At 53.8% G+C, this 18,764-nt stretch overlaps 1 protein-coding gene across 2 annotated transcripts; it reads left to right on the top strand.

Annotated features, from left to right (window-relative positions):
• The first annotated feature begins 225 nt into the window (after window positions 1-225).
• LOC146007331 (protein S100-A1-like) lies at window positions 226-15,535 on the top strand. 2 transcript variants are annotated; one of them, XM_083145682.1, is made up of 3 exons: window positions 226-277; window positions 14,996-15,196; window positions 15,283-15,535. In XM_083145682.1, the coding sequence occupies exons 2-3, from the start codon at window positions 15,056-15,058 to the stop codon at window positions 15,421-15,423; spliced, it is 282 nt and encodes a 93-aa protein (XP_083001808.1). In that variant the 5' UTR covers window positions 226-277; window positions 14,996-15,055; the 3' UTR covers window positions 15,424-15,535. The 2 variants fall into 2 exon arrangements, with proteins under 2 accessions (XP_083001808.1, XP_083001807.1); XM_083145681.1 differs by having other exon boundaries at window positions 254-282.
• Window positions 15,536-18,764: the final 3,229 nt, after the last annotated feature.

Genomic DNA, 18,764 nt, shown 5'->3' with positions numbered 1-18,764 from the left:
CCTTGTGACTGTCCACCTACCCCCATGTCGACCTAATGCTTAAGTCGACCTACAGTCATGTCGATCTTCTTGCATATCAACCAACATGCTGGTGACCCAAAGACCATTTCCCGATGAGAGGACACGGACATTATTATTGCTGTATATAGGGCAGCTGCGTGTGTACTAATTACTGCTAATTACATGTGCATCCCATTAGCCAATTATGGGTGGTACTTATATACCTGGCTCAGTCATTACCCCACATGTCTCTGAGGGAGCCGGGTGTCCTGACTGTGTAAGGTAATGGTGGTTCCCCATCAGCTTTTATCTTAATGTATATCTGCTTCCCTAACACAGGTACTGCACCATCAGGTATATACCTGGGCTACACCTGTTCCCCAGCACAGAGCTGCCCGGACACAGGTACAGCACCATCAGGTATATTCCTGGGCTACACCTGGTTCCCAGCACACAGCTGCCCTGACACAGGTACTGCACCATCAGGTATATACCTGGGCTACACCTGGTTCCCCAGCACACAGCTGCCCTGACACAGGTACTGCACCATCAGGTATATACCTGGGCTACACCTGTTCCCCAGCACACAGCTGCCCTGACACAGGTACTGCACCATCAGGTATATACCTGGGCTACACCTGTTCCCCAGCACACAGCTGCCCTGACACCGGTACTGCACCATCAGGTATATACCTGGGCTACACCTGTTCCCCCAGCACACAGCTGCCCTGACACAGGTACTGCACCATCAGGTATATACCTGGGCTACACCTGGTTCCCCAGCACACAGCTGCCCTGACACAGGTACTGCACCATCAGGTATATACCTGGGCTACACCTGTTCCCCAGCACACAGCTGCCCTGACACAGGTACTGCACCATCAGGTATATACCTGGGCTACACCTGTTCCCCAGCACACAGCTGCCCTGACACCGGTACTGCACCATCAGGTATATACCTGGGCTACACCTGTTCCCCCAGCACACAGCTGCCCTGACACAGGTACTGCACCATCAGGTATATACCTGGGCTACACCTGTTCCCCAGCACACAGCTGCCCTGACACAGGTACTGCACCATCCGGTATATACCTGGGTTACACCTGGTTCCCCAGCACAGAGCTGCCCTGACACAGGTACTGCACCATCGGGTATATACCTGGGTTACACCTGTTCCCCCAGCACAGAGCTGCCCTGACACAGGTACTGCACCATCAGGTATATACCTGGGTCACACCTGTTCCCCCAGCACACAGCTGCCCTGATCCCCAGCACAGAGCTGCCCGGACACAGGTACAGCACCATCAGGTATATTCCTGGGCTACACCTGGTTCCCAGCACACTGCTGCCCTGACACAGGTACTGCACCATCAGGTATATACCTGGGCTACACCTGGTTCCCCAGCACACAGCTGCCCTGACACAGGTACTGCACCATCAGGTATATACCTGGGCTACACCTGTTCCCCAGCACACAGCTGCCCTGACACAGGTACTGCACCATCAGGTATATACCTGGGCTACACCTGTTCCCCCAGCACACAGCTGCCCTGACACCGGTACTGCACCATCAGGTATATACCTGGGCTACACCTGTTCCCCCAGCACACAGCTGCCCTGACACAGGTACTGCACCATCAGGTATATACCTGGGCTACACCTGTTCCCCAGCACACAGGTACTGCACCATCAGGTATATACCTGGGCTACACCTGTTCCCCAGCACACAGGTACTGCACCATAAGGTATATACCTGGGTTACACCTGTTCCCCCGCACACCGCTGCCCTGACACAGGTACTGCACCATCAGGTATATACCTGGGCTACACCTGTTCCCCAGCACACAGCTGCCCTGACGCAGGTACTGCACCATCAGGTATATACCTGGGCAACACCTGGTTCCCCAGCACACAGCTGCCCTGACGCAGGTACTGCACCATCAGGTATATACCTGGGCTACACCTGTTCCCCCAGCACACAGCTGCCCTGACGCAGGTACTGCACCATCAGGTATATACCTGGGCTACACCTGGTTCCCCAGCACACAGCTTCCCTAACACAGGTACTGCACCATCAGGTATATACCTGGGCTACACCTGTTCCCCCAGCACACAGCTGCCCTGACACAGGTACTGCACCATCAGGTATATACCTGGGCTACACCTGTTCCCCAGCACACAGCTGCCCTGACACAGGTACTGCACCATCAGGTATATACCTGGGCTACACCTGTTTCCCCAGCACACAGCTGCCCTGACACAGGTACTGCACCATCAGGTATATACCTGGGCTACACCTGTTCCCCCAGCACAGAGCTGCCCTGACACAGGTACTGCACCATCAGGTATATACCTGGGTCACACCTGTTCCCCCAGCACACAGCTGCCCTGACACAGGTACTGCACCATCAGGTATATACCTGGGCTACACCTGTTCCCCCAGCACACAGCTGCCCTGACACAGGTACAGCACCATCAGGTATATACCTGGGCTACACCTGGTTCCCCAGCACAGAGCTGCCCTGACACAGGTACTGCACCATCAGGTATATACCTGGGCAACACCTGATCCCCAGCACACAGCTGCCCTGACACAGGTACTGCACCATCAGGTATATACCTGGGCAACACCTGATCCCCAGCACACAGCTGCCCTGACACAGGTACTGCACCATCAGGTATATACCTGGGCTACACCTGTTCCCCCAGCACACAGCTGCCCTGACACAGGTACTGCACCATCAGGTATATACCTGGGCTACACCTGGTTCCCCAGCACACAGCTGCCCTGACACAGGTACCGCACCATCAGGTATAATACCTGGGCTACACCTGGTTCCCCAGCACACAGGTACTGCACCATCAGGTATATACCTGGGCTACACCTGTTCCCCCAGCACACAGCTGCCCTGACACAGGTACTGCACCATCAGGTATATACCTGGGCTACACCTGGTTCCCCGACACACAGCTGCCCTGACACAGGTACTGCACCATCAGGTATATACCTGGGCTACACCTGTTCCCCAGCACACAGCTGCCCTGACACAGGTACAGCACCATCAGGTATATACCTGGGCTACACCTGTTCCCCAGCACACAGCTGCCCTGACACAGGTACTGCACCATCAGGTATATACCTGGGTTACACCTGGTTCCCCAGCACACAGCTGCCCTGACACAGGTACTGCACCATCAGGTATATACCTGGGCAACACCTGGTTCCCAGCACACAGCTGCCCTGACACAGGTACAGCACCATCAGGTATATACCTGGGCTACACCTGGTTCCCAGCACACAGCTGCCTTCACAGGTACTGCACCATCAGGTATATACCTGGGCTACACCTGGTTCCCCAGCACACAGCTGCCTTCACAGGTACTGCACCATCAGGTATATACCTGGGCTACACCTGGTTCCCCAGCACACAGCTGCCCTGACACAGGTACTGCACCATCAGGTATATACCTGGGCTACACCTGGTTCCCCAGCACACAGCTGCCCTGACACAGGTACTGCACCATCAGGTATATACCTGGGCTACACCTGGTTCCCAGCACACAGCTTCCCTAACACAGGTACTGCACCATCAGGTATATACCTGGGCTACACCTGTTCCCCCAGCAAAGAGCTGCCCTGACACAGGTACAGCACCATCAGGTATATACCTGGGCTACACCTGTTCCCCCAGCACACAGCTGCCCTGACACAGGTACTGCACCATCAGGTATATACCTGGGCTACACCTGGTTCCCCAGCACACAGCTGCCCTGACACAGGTACTGCACCATCAGGTATATACCTGGGCTACACCTGGTTCCCCAGCACACAGCTGCCCTGACACAGGTACTGCACCATCAGGTATATACCTGGGCAACACCTGGTTCCCCAGCACACAGCTGCCCTGACACAGGTACAGCACCATCAGGTATATACCTGGGCTATGCCTGGTTCCCCAGCACACAGCTTCCCTGACACAGGTACTGCACCATCAGGTATATACGTGGGCAACACCTGTTCCCCCAGCACACAGCTGCCCTGACACAGGTACTGCACCAATAGGTATATACCTGGGCTACACCTGGTTCCCCATCACACAGCTGCCCTGACACAGGTACTGCACCATCAGGTATATACCTGGGTTAAGGTGCCCATAGACGGTCCGTTCCCGGACCGTCCGTTCTGTACTATGAGATGAGCGCTCCCGCGCATCTCATCGTACGGTACAAAAAGTATGTGCTGCACATACATTTTGTACTAGGTACAAATCGGATCGGATCACACTGCATGCACTAGGGATCCGATGTGTGCTAATCAAGTCCCAAACGGATCCGTTAAACGGACCGTGTTTGGGCACCTTTACACCTGGTTCCCCAGCACACAGCTGCCCTGACACAGGTACAGCACCATCAGGTATATACCTGGGCTACATTTGGTGCACAGCACAGCACAGCGCTGCCCTGACACAGGTACTGCACCATCAGGTATATACCTGGGCTACACCTGGTTCCCCAGCACACAGCTTCCCTAACACAGGTACTGCACCATCAGGTATATACCTGGGCTACACCTGTTCCCCCAGCACACAGCTGCCCTGACACAGGTACTGCACCATCAGGTATATACCTGGGCTACACCTGTTCCCCCAGCACACAGCTGCCCTGACACAGGTACTGCACCATCAGGTATATACCTGGGCTACACCTGTTTCCCCAGCACACAGCTGCCCTGACACAGGTACTGCACCATCAGGTATATACCTGGGCTACACCTGTTCCCCCAGCACAGAGCTGCCCTGACACAGGTACTGCACCATCAGGTATATACCTGGGTCACACCTGTTCCCCCAGCACACAGCTGCCCTGACACAGGTACTGCACCATCAGGTATATACCTGGGCTACACCTGTTCCCCCAGCACACAGCTGCCCTGACACAGGTACAGCACCATCAGGTATATACCTGGGCTACACCTGGTTCCCCAGCACAGAGCTGCCCTGACACAGGTACTGCACCATCAGGTATATACCTGGGCTACACCTGTTCCCCCAGCACACAGCTGCCCTGACACAGGTACTGCACCATCAGGTATATACCTGGGCTACACCTGGTTCCCCAGCACACAGCTGCCCTGACACAGGTACCGCACCATCAGGTATAATACCTGGGCTACACCTGGTTCCCCAGCACACAGGTACTGCACCATCAGGTATATACCTGGGCTACACCTGTTCCCCCAGCACACAGCTGCCCTGACACAGGTACTGCACCATCAGGTATATACCTGGGCTACACCTGGTTCCCCGACACACAGCTGCCCTGACACAGGTACTGCACCATCAGGTATATACCTGGGCTACACCTGTTCCCCAGCACACAGCTGCCCTGACACAGGTACAGCACCATCAGGTATATACCTGGGCAACACCTGTTCCCCAGCACACAGCTGCCCTGACACAGGTACAGCACCATCAGGTATATACCTGGGCAACACCTGGTTCCCAGCACACAGCTGCCCTGACACAGGTACTGCACCATCAGGTATATACCTGGGCTACACCTGGTTCCCCAGCACACAGCTGCCCTGACACAGGTACTGCACCATCAGGTATATACCTGGGCTACACCTGTTCCCCAGCACACAGCTGCCCTGACACAGGTACTGCACCATCAGGTATATACCTGGGCTACACCTGTTCCCCAGCACACAGCTGCCCTGACACCGGTACTGCACCATCAGGTATATACCTGGGCTACACCTGTTCCCCCAGCACACAGCTGCCCTGACACAGGTACTGCACCATCAGGTATATACCTGGGCTACACCTGTTCCCCAGCACACAGCTGCCCTGACACAGGTACTGCACCATCCGGTATATACCTGGGTTACACCTGGTTCCCCAGCACAGAGCTGCCCTGACACAGGTACTGCACCATTAGGTATATACCTGGGCTACACCTGGTTCCCCAGCACACAGCTGCCCTGACACAGGTACTGCACCATCGGGTATATACCTGGGTTACACCTGTTCCCCCAGCACAGAGCTGCCCTGACACAGGTACTGCACCATCAGGTATATACCTGGGTCACACCTGTTCCCCCAGCACACAGCTGCCCTGATCCCCAGCACAGAGCTGCCCGGACACAGGTACAGCACCATCAGGTATATTCCTGGGCTACACCTGGTTCCCAGCACACTGCTGCCCTGACACAGGTACTGCACCATCAGGTATATACCTGGGTACACCTGGTTCCCCAGCACACAGCTGCCCTGACACAGGTACTGCACCATCAGGTATATACCTGGGCTACACCTGTTCCCCAGCACACAGCTGCCCTGACACAGGTACTGCACCATCAGGTATATACCTGGGCTACACCTGTTCCCCCAGCACACAGCTGCCCTGACACCGGTACTGCACCATCAGGTATATACCTGGGCTACACCTGTTCCCCCAGCACACAGCTGCCCTGACACAGGTACTGCACCATCAGGTATATACCTGGGCTACACCTGTTCCCCAGCACACAGGTACTGCACCATCAGGTATATACCTGGGCTACACCTGTTCCCCAGCACACAGGTACTGCACCATAAGGTATATACCTGGGTTACACCTGTTCCCCCGCACACCGCTGCCCTGACACAGGTACTGCACCATCAGGTATATACCTGGGCAACACCTGGTTCCCCAGCACACAGCTGCCCTGACGCAGGTACTGCACCATCAGGTATATACCTGGGCTACACCTGTTCCCCCAGCACACAGCTGCCCTGACCCAGGTACTGCACCATCAGGTATATACCTGGGCTACACCTGGTTCCCCAGCACACAGCTTCCCTAACACAGGTACTGCACCATCAGGTACATACCTGGGCTACACCTGTTCCCCCAGCACACAGCTGCCCTGACACAGGTACTGCACCATCAGGTATATACCTGGGCTACACCTGTTCCCCCAGCACACAGCTGCCCTGACACAGGTACTGCACCATCAGGTATATACCTGGGCTACACCTGTTTCCCCAGCACACAGCTGCCCTGACACAGGTACTGCACCATCAGGTATATACCTGGGCTACACCTGTTCCCCCAGCACAGAGCTGCCCTGACACAGGTACTGCACCATCAGGTATATACCTGGGTCACACCTGTTCCCCCAGCACACAGCTGCCCTGACACAGGTACTGCACCATCAGGTATATACCTGGGCTACACCTGTTCCCCCAGCACACAGCTGCCCTGACACAGGTACAGCACCATCAGGTATATACCTGGGCTACACCTGGTTCCCCAGCACAGAGCTGCCCTGACACAGGTACTGCACCATCAGGTATATACCTGGGCAACACCTGATCCCCAGCACACAGCTGCCCTGACACAGGTACTGCACCATCAGGTATATACCTGGGCTACACCTGTTCCCCCAGCACACAGCTGCCCTGACACAGGTACTGCACCATCAGGTATATACCTGGGCTACACCTGGTTCCCCAGCACACAGCTGCCCTGACACAGGTACCGCACCATCAGGTATAATACCTGGGCTACACCTGGTTCCCCAGGACACAGGTACTGCACCATCAGGTATATACCTGGGCTACACCTGTTCCCCCAGCACACAGCTGCCCTGACACAGGTACTGCACCATCAGGTATATACCTGGGCTACACCTGGTTCCCCGACACACAGCTGCCCTGACACAGGTACTGCACCATCAGGTATATACCTGGGCTACACCTGTTCCCCAGCACACAGCTGCCCTGACACAGGTACAGCACCATCAGGTATATACCTGGGCTACACCTGTTCCCCAGCACACAGCTGCCCTGACACAGGTACTGCACCATCAGGTATATACCTGGGTTACACCTGGTTCCCCAGCACACAGCTGCCCTGACACAGGTACTGCACCATCAGGTATATACCTGGGCAACACCTGGTTCCCAGAACACAGCTGCCCTGACACAGGTACAGCACCATCAGGTATATACCTGGGCTACACCTGGTTCCCAGCACACAGCTGCCTTCACAGGTACTGCACCATCAGGTATATACCTGGGCTACACCTGGTTCCCCAGCACACAGCTGCCCTGACACAGGTACTGCACCATCAGGTATATACCTGGGCTACACCTGGTTCCCCAGCACACAGCTGCCCTGACACAGGTACTGCACCATCAGGTATATACCTGGGCTACACCTGGTTCCCCAGCACACAGCTTCCCTAACACAGGTACTGCACCATCAGGTATATACCTGGGCTACACCTGTTCCCCCAGCAAAGAGCTGCCCTGACACAGGTACAGCACCATCAGGTATATACCTGGGCTACACCTGTTCCCCCAGCACACAGCTGCCCTGACACAGGTACTGCACCATCAGGTATATACCTGGGCTACACCTGGTTCCCCAGCACACAGCTGCCCTGACACAGGTACTGCACCATCAGGTATATACCTGGGCTACACCTGGTTCCCCAGCACACAGCTGCCCTGACACAGGTACTGCACCATCAGGTATATACCTGGGCAACACCTGGTTCCCCAGCACACAGCTGCCCTGACACAGGTACAGCACCATCAGGTATATACCTGGGCTATGCCTGGTTCCCCAGCACACAGCTTCCCTGACACAGGTACTGCACCATCAGGTATATACGTGGGCAACACCTGTTCCCCCAGCACACAGCTGCCCTGACACAGGTACTGCACCAATAGGTATATACCTGGGCTACACCTGGTTCCCCATCACACAGCTGCCCTGACACAGGTACTGCACCATCAGGTATATACCTGGGTTAAGGTGCCCATAGACGGTCCGTTCCCGGACCGTCCGTTCTGTACTATGAGATGCGCGCTCCCGCGCATCTCATCGTACGGTACAAAAAGTATGTGCTGCACATACATTTTGTACTAGGTACAAATCGGATCGGATCACACTGCATGCACTAGGGATCCGATGTGTGCTAATTAAGTCCCAAACGGATCCGTTAAACGGACCGTGTTTGGGCACCTTTACACCTGGTTCCCCAGCACACAGCTGCCCTGACACAGGTACAGCACCATCAGGTATATACCTGGGCTACATTTGGTGCACAGCACAGCACAGCGCTGCCCTGACACAGGTACTGCACCATCAGGTATATACCTGGGCTACACCTGTTCACCCAGCACAAAGCTGCCCTGACACAGGTACTGCACCATCAGGTATATACCTGGGCTACACATGGTTCCCAGCACACAGCTGCCCTGACACAGGTACTGCACCATCAGGTATATACCTGGGCAACACCTGGTTCCCAGCACACAGCTGCCCTGACACAGGTACAGCACCATCAGGTATATACCTGGGCTACACCTGGTTCCCAGCACACAGCTGCCTTCACAGGTACTGCACCATCAGGTATATACCTGGGCTACACCTGGTTCCCCAGCACACAGCTGCCTTGACAGGTACTGCACCATCAGGTATATACCTGGGCTACACCTGGTTCCCCAGCACACAGCTGCCCTGACACAGGTACTGCACCATCAGGTATATACCTGGGCAACACCTGGTTCCCAGCACACAGCTGCCCTGACACAGGTACAGCACCATCAGGTATATACCTGGGCTACACCTGGTTCCCAGCACACAGCTGCCTTCACAGGTACTGCACCATCAGGTATATACCTGGGCTACACCTGGTTCCCCAGCACACAGCTGCCTTCACAGGTACTGCACCATCAGGTATATACCTGGGCTACACCTGGTTCCCCAGCACACAGCTGCCCTGACACAGGTACTGCACCATCAGGTATATACCTGGGCTACACCTGGTTCCCCAGCACACAGCTGCCCTGACACAGGTACTGCACCATCAGGTATATACCTGGGCTACACCTGGTTCCCCAGCACACAGCTTCCCTAACACAGGTACAGCACCATCAGGTATATACCTGGGCTACACCTGTTCCCCCAGCACACAGCTGCCCTGACACAGGTACTGCACCATCAGGTATATACCTGGGCTACACCTGGTTCCCCAGCACACAGCTGCCCTGACACAGGTACTGCACCATCAGGTATATACCTGGGCTACACCTGGTTCCCCAGCACACAGCTGCCCTGACACAGGTACTGCACCATCAGGTATATACCTGGGCTACGCCTGGTTCCCCAGCACACAGCTTCCCTGACACAGGTACGGCACACAATCAGGAATATACCTGGGCTACACCTGGTTCCCCAGCACACAGCTTCCCTGACACAGGTACGGCACACAATCAGGAATATACCTGGGCTACACCTGTTCCCCAGCACACAGCTGCCCTGACACAGGTACTGCACCATCAGGTATATACCTAGGCAACACCTGGTTCCCCAGCACACAGCTGCCCTGACACAGGTACTGCACCATCATGTATATACCTGGGCTACACCTGGTTCCCCATCACACAGCTGCCCTGACACAGGTACAGCACCATCAGGTATATACCTGGGCTACATTTGGTGCACAGCACAGCACAGCGCTGCCCTGACACAGGTACTGCACCATCAGGTATATACCTGGGCTACACCTGTTCACCCAGCACAAAGCTGCCCTGACACAGGTACTGCACCATCAGGTATATACCTGGGCTACACATGGTTCCCAGCACACAGCTGCCCTGACACAGGTACTGCACCATCAGGTATATACCTGGGCAACACCTGGTTCCCAGCACACAGCTGCCCTGACACAGGTACAGCACCATCAGGTATATACCTGGGCTACACCTGGTTCCCAGCACACAGCTGCCTTCACAGGTACTGCACCATCAGGTATATACCTGGGCTACACCTGGTTCCCCAGCACACAGCTGCCTTGACAGGTACTGCACCATCAGGTATATACCTGGGCTACACCTGGTTCCCCAGCACACAGCTGCCCTGACACAGGTACTGCACCATCAGGTATATACCTGGGCTACACCTGGTTCCCCAGCACACAGCTGCCCTGACACAGGTACTGCACCATCAGGTATATACCTGGGCAACACCTGTTCCCCCAGCAAAGAGCTGCCCTGACACAGGTACAGCACCATCAGGTATATACCTGGGCTACACCTGTTCCCCCAGCACACAGCTGCCCTGACACAGGTACTGCACCATCAGGTATATACCTGGGCTACACCTGGTTCCCCAGCACACAGCTGCCCTGACACAGGTACTGCACCATCAGGTATATACCTGGGCAACACCTGGTTCCCCAGCACACAGCTGTCCTGACACAGGTACAGCACCATCAGGTATATACCTGGGCTATGCCTGGTTCCCCAGCACACAGCTTCCCTGACACAGGTACAGCACCATCAGGTATATACCTGGGCTACACCTGGTTCCCAGCACAGCACAGCGCTGCCCTGACACAGGTACTGCACCATCAGGTATATACCTGGGCTACACCTGTTCACCCAGCACAAAGCTGCCCTGACACAGGTACTGCACCATCAGGTATATACCTGGGCTACACATGGTTCCCAGCACACAGCTGCCCTGACACAGGTACTGCACCATCAGGTATATACCTGGGCTACACATGGTTCCAGCACACAGCTGCCCTAACACAGGTACTGCACCATCAGGTATATACCTGGGCTACACCTGTTCCCCCAGCACACAGCTGCCCTGACACAGGTACTGCACCATCAGGTATATACCTAGGCTACACCTGGTTCCCCAGCACAGAGCTGCCCTGACACAGGTACTGCACCATCAGGTATATACCTGGGCTACACCTGTTCCCCAGCACACAGCTGCCCGGACACAGGTACTGCACCATCAGGTATATACCTGGGCTACACCTGGTTCCCCAGCACACAGGTACCGCACCATCATGTATATACCTGGGTTACACCTGGTTCCCCAGCACACAGCTGCCCTAACACAGGTACTGCACCATCAGGTATATACCTGGGCTACACCTGTTCCCCAGCACACAGCTGCCCTGACACAGGTACTGCACCATCAGGTATATACCTGGGCTACACCTGTTCCCCCAGCACACAGCTTCCCTGACACAGGTACTGCAACCTTCAGGTATATACCTGGGCTACACCTGGTTCCCCAGCACACAGCTGCCCTGACACAGGTACTGCACCATCATGTATATACCTGGGTTACACCTGATTCAACAGCACACAGCTGCCCTAACACAGGTACTGCACCATCAGGTATATACCTGGGCTACACCTGTTCCCCAGCACACAGCTGCCCTGACACAGGTACAGCACCATCAGGTATATACCTGGGCTACACCTGTTCCCCAGCACACAGCTGCCCTGACACAGGTACAGCACCATCAGGTATATACCTGGGCTACACCTGTTCCCCCAGCACACAGCTGCCTTGATGCAGGTACTGCACAATCAGGTATATACCTGGGATACACCTGTTCCCCCGCACACTGCTGCCCTGACACAGGTACTGCACCATCAGGTATATACCTGGGCTACACATGGTTCCCCAGTACACAGCTGCCCGGACACAGGTACTGCACCATCAGGTATATACCTGGGCTACACATGGTTCCAGCACACAGCTGCCCTGACACAGGTACTGCACCATCAGGTATATACCTGGGCTACACCTGGTTCCCCAGTACACAGCTGCCCGGACACAGGTACTGCACCATCAGGTATATACCTGGGCTACACCTGGTTCCCCAGCACACAGCTGCCCTGACACAGATACTGCACCATCAGGTATATACCTGGGCTACACCTGGTTCCCCAGCACACAGGTACTGCACCATCAGGTATATACCTGGGCTACACCTGGTTCCCCAGCACACAGGTACTGCACCATCAGGTATATACCTGGGCTACACCTGGTTCCCCAGCACACAGCTGCCCTGACACAGGTACTGCACCATCAGGTATATACCTGGGCTACACCTGGTTCCCCAGCACACAGGTACTGCACCATCAGGTATATACCTGGGCAACACCTGGTTCCCCAGCACACAGCTGCCTTGACACAGGTACTGCACCATCAGGTATATACCTAGGCAACACCTGGTTCCCCAGCACACAGCTGCCCTGACACAGGTACTGCACCATCATGTATATACCTGGGCTACACCTGGTTCCCCAGCACACAGCTGCCCTGACACAGGTACTGCACCATCATGTATATACCTGGGCTACACATGGTTCCCCAGCACACAGCTGCCCTGACACAGGTACTACACCTGGTTCCCCAGCACACAGCTTCCCTGACACAGGTACGGCACACAATCAGGAATATACCTGGGCTACACCTGGTTCCCCAGCACACAGCTGCCCTGACACAGGTACTGCACCATCAGGTATATACCTGGGCTACACCTGGTTCCCCAGCACACAGCTGCCCTGACACAGGTACAGCACCATCAGGTATATACCTGGGCTACACCTGTTCCCCAGCACACAGCTGCCCTGACACAGGTACAGCACCATCAGGTATATACCTGGGCAACACCTGTTCCCCAGCACACAGCTGCCCTGACACAGGTACAGCACCATCAGGTATATACCTGGGCTACACCTGGTTCCCAGCACACAGCTGCCCTGACGCAGGTACCGCACCATCAGGTATATACCTGGGCTACACCTGGTTCCCAGCACACAGCTGCCCTGACGCAGGAACTGCACCATCAGGTATATACCTGGGCTACACCTGTTCCCCCAGCACACAGCTGCCCTGATGCAGGTACTGCACAATCAGGTATATACCTGGGATACACCTGTTCCCCCGCACACCGCTGACCTGACACAGGTACTGCACCATCAGGTATATACCTGGGCTACACATGGTTCCAGCACACAGCTGCCCTGACACAGGTACTGCACCATCAGATATATACCTGGGCTACACCTGGTTCCCCAGCACACAGCTGCCCGGACACAGGTACTGCACCATCAGGTATATACCTGGGCTACACCTGGTTCCCCAGCACACAGCTGCCCTGACACAGATACTGCACCATCAGGTATATACCTGGGCTACACCTGGTTCCCCAGCACACAGGTACTGCACCATCAGGTATATACCTGGGCTACACCTGGTTCCCCAGCACACAGGTACTGCACCATCAGGTATATACCTGGGCTACACCTGGTTCCCCAGCACACAGGTACTGCACCATCAGGTATATACCTGGGCTACACCTGGTTCCCCAGCACACAGGTACTGCACCATCAGGTATATACCTGGGCAACACCTGGTTCCCCAGCACACAGCTGCCCTGACACAGGTACTGCACCATCATGTATATACCTGGGCTACACCTGGTTCCCCAGCACACAGCTGCCCTGACACAGGTACTGCACCATCAGGTATATACCTGGGCTACACCTGGTTCCCCAGCACACAGCTGCCCTGACACAGGTACTGCACCATCAGGTATATACCTGGGCAACACCTGGTTCCCCAGCACACAGCTGCCTTGACACAGGTACTGCACCATCATGTATATACCTGGGCTACACCTGGTTCCCCAGCACACAGCTGCCCTGACACAGGTACTGCACCATCATGTATATACCTGGGCTACACCTGGTTCCCCAGCACACAGCTGCCCTGACACAGGTACTGCACCATCAGGTATATACCTGGGCTACACCTGGTTCCCCAGCACACAGCTGCCCGGACACAGGTACTGCACCATCAGGTATATACCTGGGTCACACATAGACCCCCAGCACACAGGAAATGATCAGCCTGCTATCAGCAATGTAAGGCTCATATAACAGCTGTCACCTATCATACAGGGATCTGCATTTTATGTCTGACAGTCTATAATGGTGGTGGCCTGACGTGGTTCTAACACTCCATGCTCCTGGAGGCTGATGTGTATGTGACTGGTGGGTTGTTCTTACACCCCTGTTCCAGCAACCCCTCTTGCTCCAGGGCTCCTACCTCTTCCCTAGGATGCATGGACCTTCCCATCCTTTTGTTACTAACCCCCATATCTGCCTCTATGCAGCCTGCTGTCCCACCATCCCACAGCCTAAGATCTCACCCCCTATTGTCATACATCCCCGAGATGCCATCTGAGCTAGTAACCGCCCTGGAGGGAATGATCGATATATTCTACAAATACTCCACCCAGGAGGGTGACAAGAACCATCTGACCAGGGGAGAGCTCCAGAACCTGCTTAAGGAGCAGCTGGTCCTTACACAATGGGTGAGACACCACCTGTAGGACCATTGTGTGCTTCCCACTAATGTCTAAGCAGGACACTAACCTCTAACCTTCTCCCTTCCTTTCAGAACGAGAGAGATCCGGCCTACGTGGAAGCTCTCCTGAAATCTCTGGATGAGAATAAAGATGGAAAGGTGTCCTTCCAGGAGTACGTAGATCTGGTCTCTGGCTTCATTTTGGCTTACCATGAATTCTATGACAAATCATGAAGTCTGATGTTCCTGGTGATGTCTATCCTCTGGTGCCACGCTTCTGTGACTGGTGACCATGTATGGTATCCTCTGGTGCTACGCTTTTGTATAAATAAAGTGATTTGGAGGATATTTGACCATGTCTTGTTTATAGTACGGAACCTTCATACCTGGGGAGATACAGGAAAGTTGCCCTATAATATTCAGTGTGACAATGATACCGGGTACAGAATGAATGTGGTTGGCTTCTAGGGACACATTAATTTAGAACATGACTGGTGAGTGACTATAAGGTTGGTGTAGTCTCTTGTTAGAACACTGACGGGCACTAGTAGTTCTTGGTTTATACCATTGGGGGCTGGTATAAGAAGCTTGGAGGATGTTGTCCACACACTGACATGTAACCATGCTATAGCAGATCTTAGTGATATTCCTTACTGAGCCACCTAGAACATCCTGGGCAGTAATGATAGTTATCCTCTAGAGGAGATGGACCTCTAGCACAAGGGTACAGGAGCGTTGAGGCTGAGAACCCAACATGTCGCATCTGTCTAGGAAGTAGGGGAGTGTTCTACTGACCCAGCAATATACCCCAGCATGCCCTGCCACAACTGTGCTATCTGGCCATTGTGGGTACAAAATGTAACTTACCAGAGCGGGGTCTGTTGTCTTACCCCTGATTCCGGCTCTGTGAGAAAGATCTTCCAGCTATTTATTGTACGTCTGGCATCCCGGATCTGCAGCCCCTCCAGGGATAGCGAAGTTAGTGTTTACCTAACAAACAAAACGTACCTGGATTGTTAGAACTACCTCCCGTCATACACAGGTGCACTCCTGCCATACACAGAGCCAGATTAAGGTCTAAATCATGGGTCCTCAAACTGCGGCCCTCCAGATGTTGCCACAGTTTTAACACTCCCTTATAGCAAAACTGTGGCAAGGCATGCTGGGATTTGTAGTTTCACAACATCTGGAGGGCCGCAGTTTGAGGATACTGTACTTGCTTCTTACACATTATGCCACATGGAATGAGACAAACTTCACACTATGGCACACAGATTAAGGCAAAATTCACATTTTGCCACATGGATTGAGCCAAATACACACTATACCAGGCATGTCCAAACAGTGGCCCTCCAGCTGTTGTGAAACTACACGTCCCAGCATGCCTTGACATAGTTTTAGCATTCCCTAATTGCAAAACTGTGGCATTGCATGATGGGGCTTGTAGTTTCACAGCTGGAGGGCCATAGTTTGGACATGCCTGCACTATACCAAACAGATTGAGCAATATGCTTCATAAATAGGGGCATTGCGCGCCAAAGGCACACATTAAAAATTTACACCATAATGCCCTCTACATGTTAAGCCTCACACCATCTCCATTATGTATTATGCCAAACACCATAATGCCTATTAAAAATTATGCTACATAAGTGTTGCTTACCTAAATGCTCATTGCCAGGGGTTCAATGCTCATTGCCATGTGGGATTACATGCTCATTGCCAAGGGGGAATACATGCTTGCGGTAACTGGGGGACAGTCGCCGCCGGGCACAAATGACAGCCATTAACAGCCGGGCAGAGAGCAGGGGGCTGCCAGGCTGTATTCTGAGCACTGCATATCCCGGCTATTTGAAATAATACCCCTTTCATACCAGAAAATGCAGGGAAAATGGTCCCAGGATCATGCAGGGACATTCTCAGACTGGCCCCTTTTACACCAGCCTAGTCCCTGCATTTTCTGGTGTGAGGGGGAGAGAAAACAACCCCCGCCCCCTTTTAAACAACCAGCTATATCTTCGGAACCAACTGACCCATTTACATGTAGCCTTCGAATGATTTTGGTCCCGTGAAACTGGGCCGTTTGGTTCCAGAGAAATCTGTCCTCAAACAACATGAACAGCCATGAAATTACTTTTCAGAAATGAAAAAAAAAAAAAATAGTTTTACCTGCAATATCTCTAGAACCAATGAACCCATATGAACCAGGTATCAGATTGAAGGCCCAGCATTTTGGGTTCGACTGAGATCAACCTCGAGTTTCTGTGATGCCGGAGGGGGAACTGGCAGCCGTTGGAATCGGGTGGAGGTCAGAATTAGCGGGTCCCATGTTATCCTATGGGGAAAACGTTCCAGGTTTGCCTGGCAGTATCTCTGGATCCTGGGGGGCTAGCAACGCGGGGCTGGTCTCGTTGGAAAGTCCTGACCCTCAGCTACAAAATGGGCCTATTTGGAGAGTGGGCCTGGAGCAATAGCTCCATCAGGCCCATTGTTAATCCGGTTCTGGCCATACACGGGTGCACTCCGGCCTCCTGCCATACACAGGTGCACTCCTGCCTCCCGCCATACACAGGTGCACTCCTGCCTCCCGCCATACACAGGTGCACTCCTGCCTCCCGCCATACACAGGTGCACTCCTGCCTCCCGCCATACACAGGTTCGCTAACAGACTACAGGACACTAACCCCCGCTATAGGGGTGTCATAAGAGGGGAGGAGGCCCATGTGCAGCTTCCTCCAGCCAGGCCCCTTCCTCTCTGCTGGGAGCCTAGTACCTGCACCCTACAGCGCATGTGTGAACATTTGGGGGGTAGGGGACAATAGGGAGATGAGGTGTAGCAGGGTTGGTAGTGACATCTACCACTTTCACTGTGTACCTCATTCTGTCCATGTCAGGCCGAGCAGTGCATGTATGTTCAGCAGTGGTAGGGATCCTTCTAACCAGTATCAGGACCCCATTTCTGTGGCAGAGCCAGGCTTTCTCCCCCTGCTGAAGGGAGCTATGGGACAGAAGTATATGATATGAAGGGGGAACTTTACTAAAGGAAATTTGTAAAAAATAGGTGTATTTATATCCAGAAATACACTTATTTTTGACATTTACTATCCCAAAAATACGGCTATTCGTATTGATAGCACATCAATACGAATACTAATTGCCATATTTACGGTATAGTAAATGTAAAAAATAACTATTTCTGGATACAGATACACCTATTTTTTTTACAAATTTCCTTTAGTAAATTTCCTCCGAAATATCATCTGTGTATTAAGGCTGCCATACACCATAGCGGTTGCATCTGCTGTTACACCACTATGCGTAGCACTGACTGGGGAAGGGGGGGGGGATCTCCACCCCAGCTACACAAGCTAGTAGACATTGAGATAAATGGGGACATGTAATACAATGTATCAATGTGCCGATCACTTGCAAGCTATGGTGTTTGCTCTGTAAATCAGAGGTTCCAACCTTTTTCTCTCCCGTACCCCTTGATTAGGCTTGTCATTTATGAGTACCCCTCCTCTCAATATGAAATATCCACAGACCTTATGAGTGGAAGCGCCTGGTATGCATGT

This window comes from Crinia signifera, chromosome 6, assembly GCF_055691185.1.
Source record: "Crinia signifera chromosome 6, ASM5569118v1, whole genome shotgun sequence".
Taxonomy (NCBI): Eukaryota; Metazoa; Chordata; class Amphibia; order Anura; family Myobatrachidae; genus Crinia; species Crinia signifera.
The sequence above is the reverse complement of the archived record's forward strand: the minus strand, read 5'-3'. Positions and strand labels throughout refer to the sequence as shown.

What these genes read in the sequence shown, in the direction of transcription:
- LOC146007331 (XM_083145682.1), top strand. Translation starts at nt 15,056, where the DNA reads ATGCCATCTGAGCTAGTAACCGCCCTGGAGGGAATGATCGATATATTC. An exon ending in AGCTGGTCCTTACACAATGG is followed by an intron (nt 15,197 to 15,282) that starts GTGAGACACCAC and finishes CCTTCCTTTCAG; the next exon opens with AACGAGAGAGATCCGGCCTA.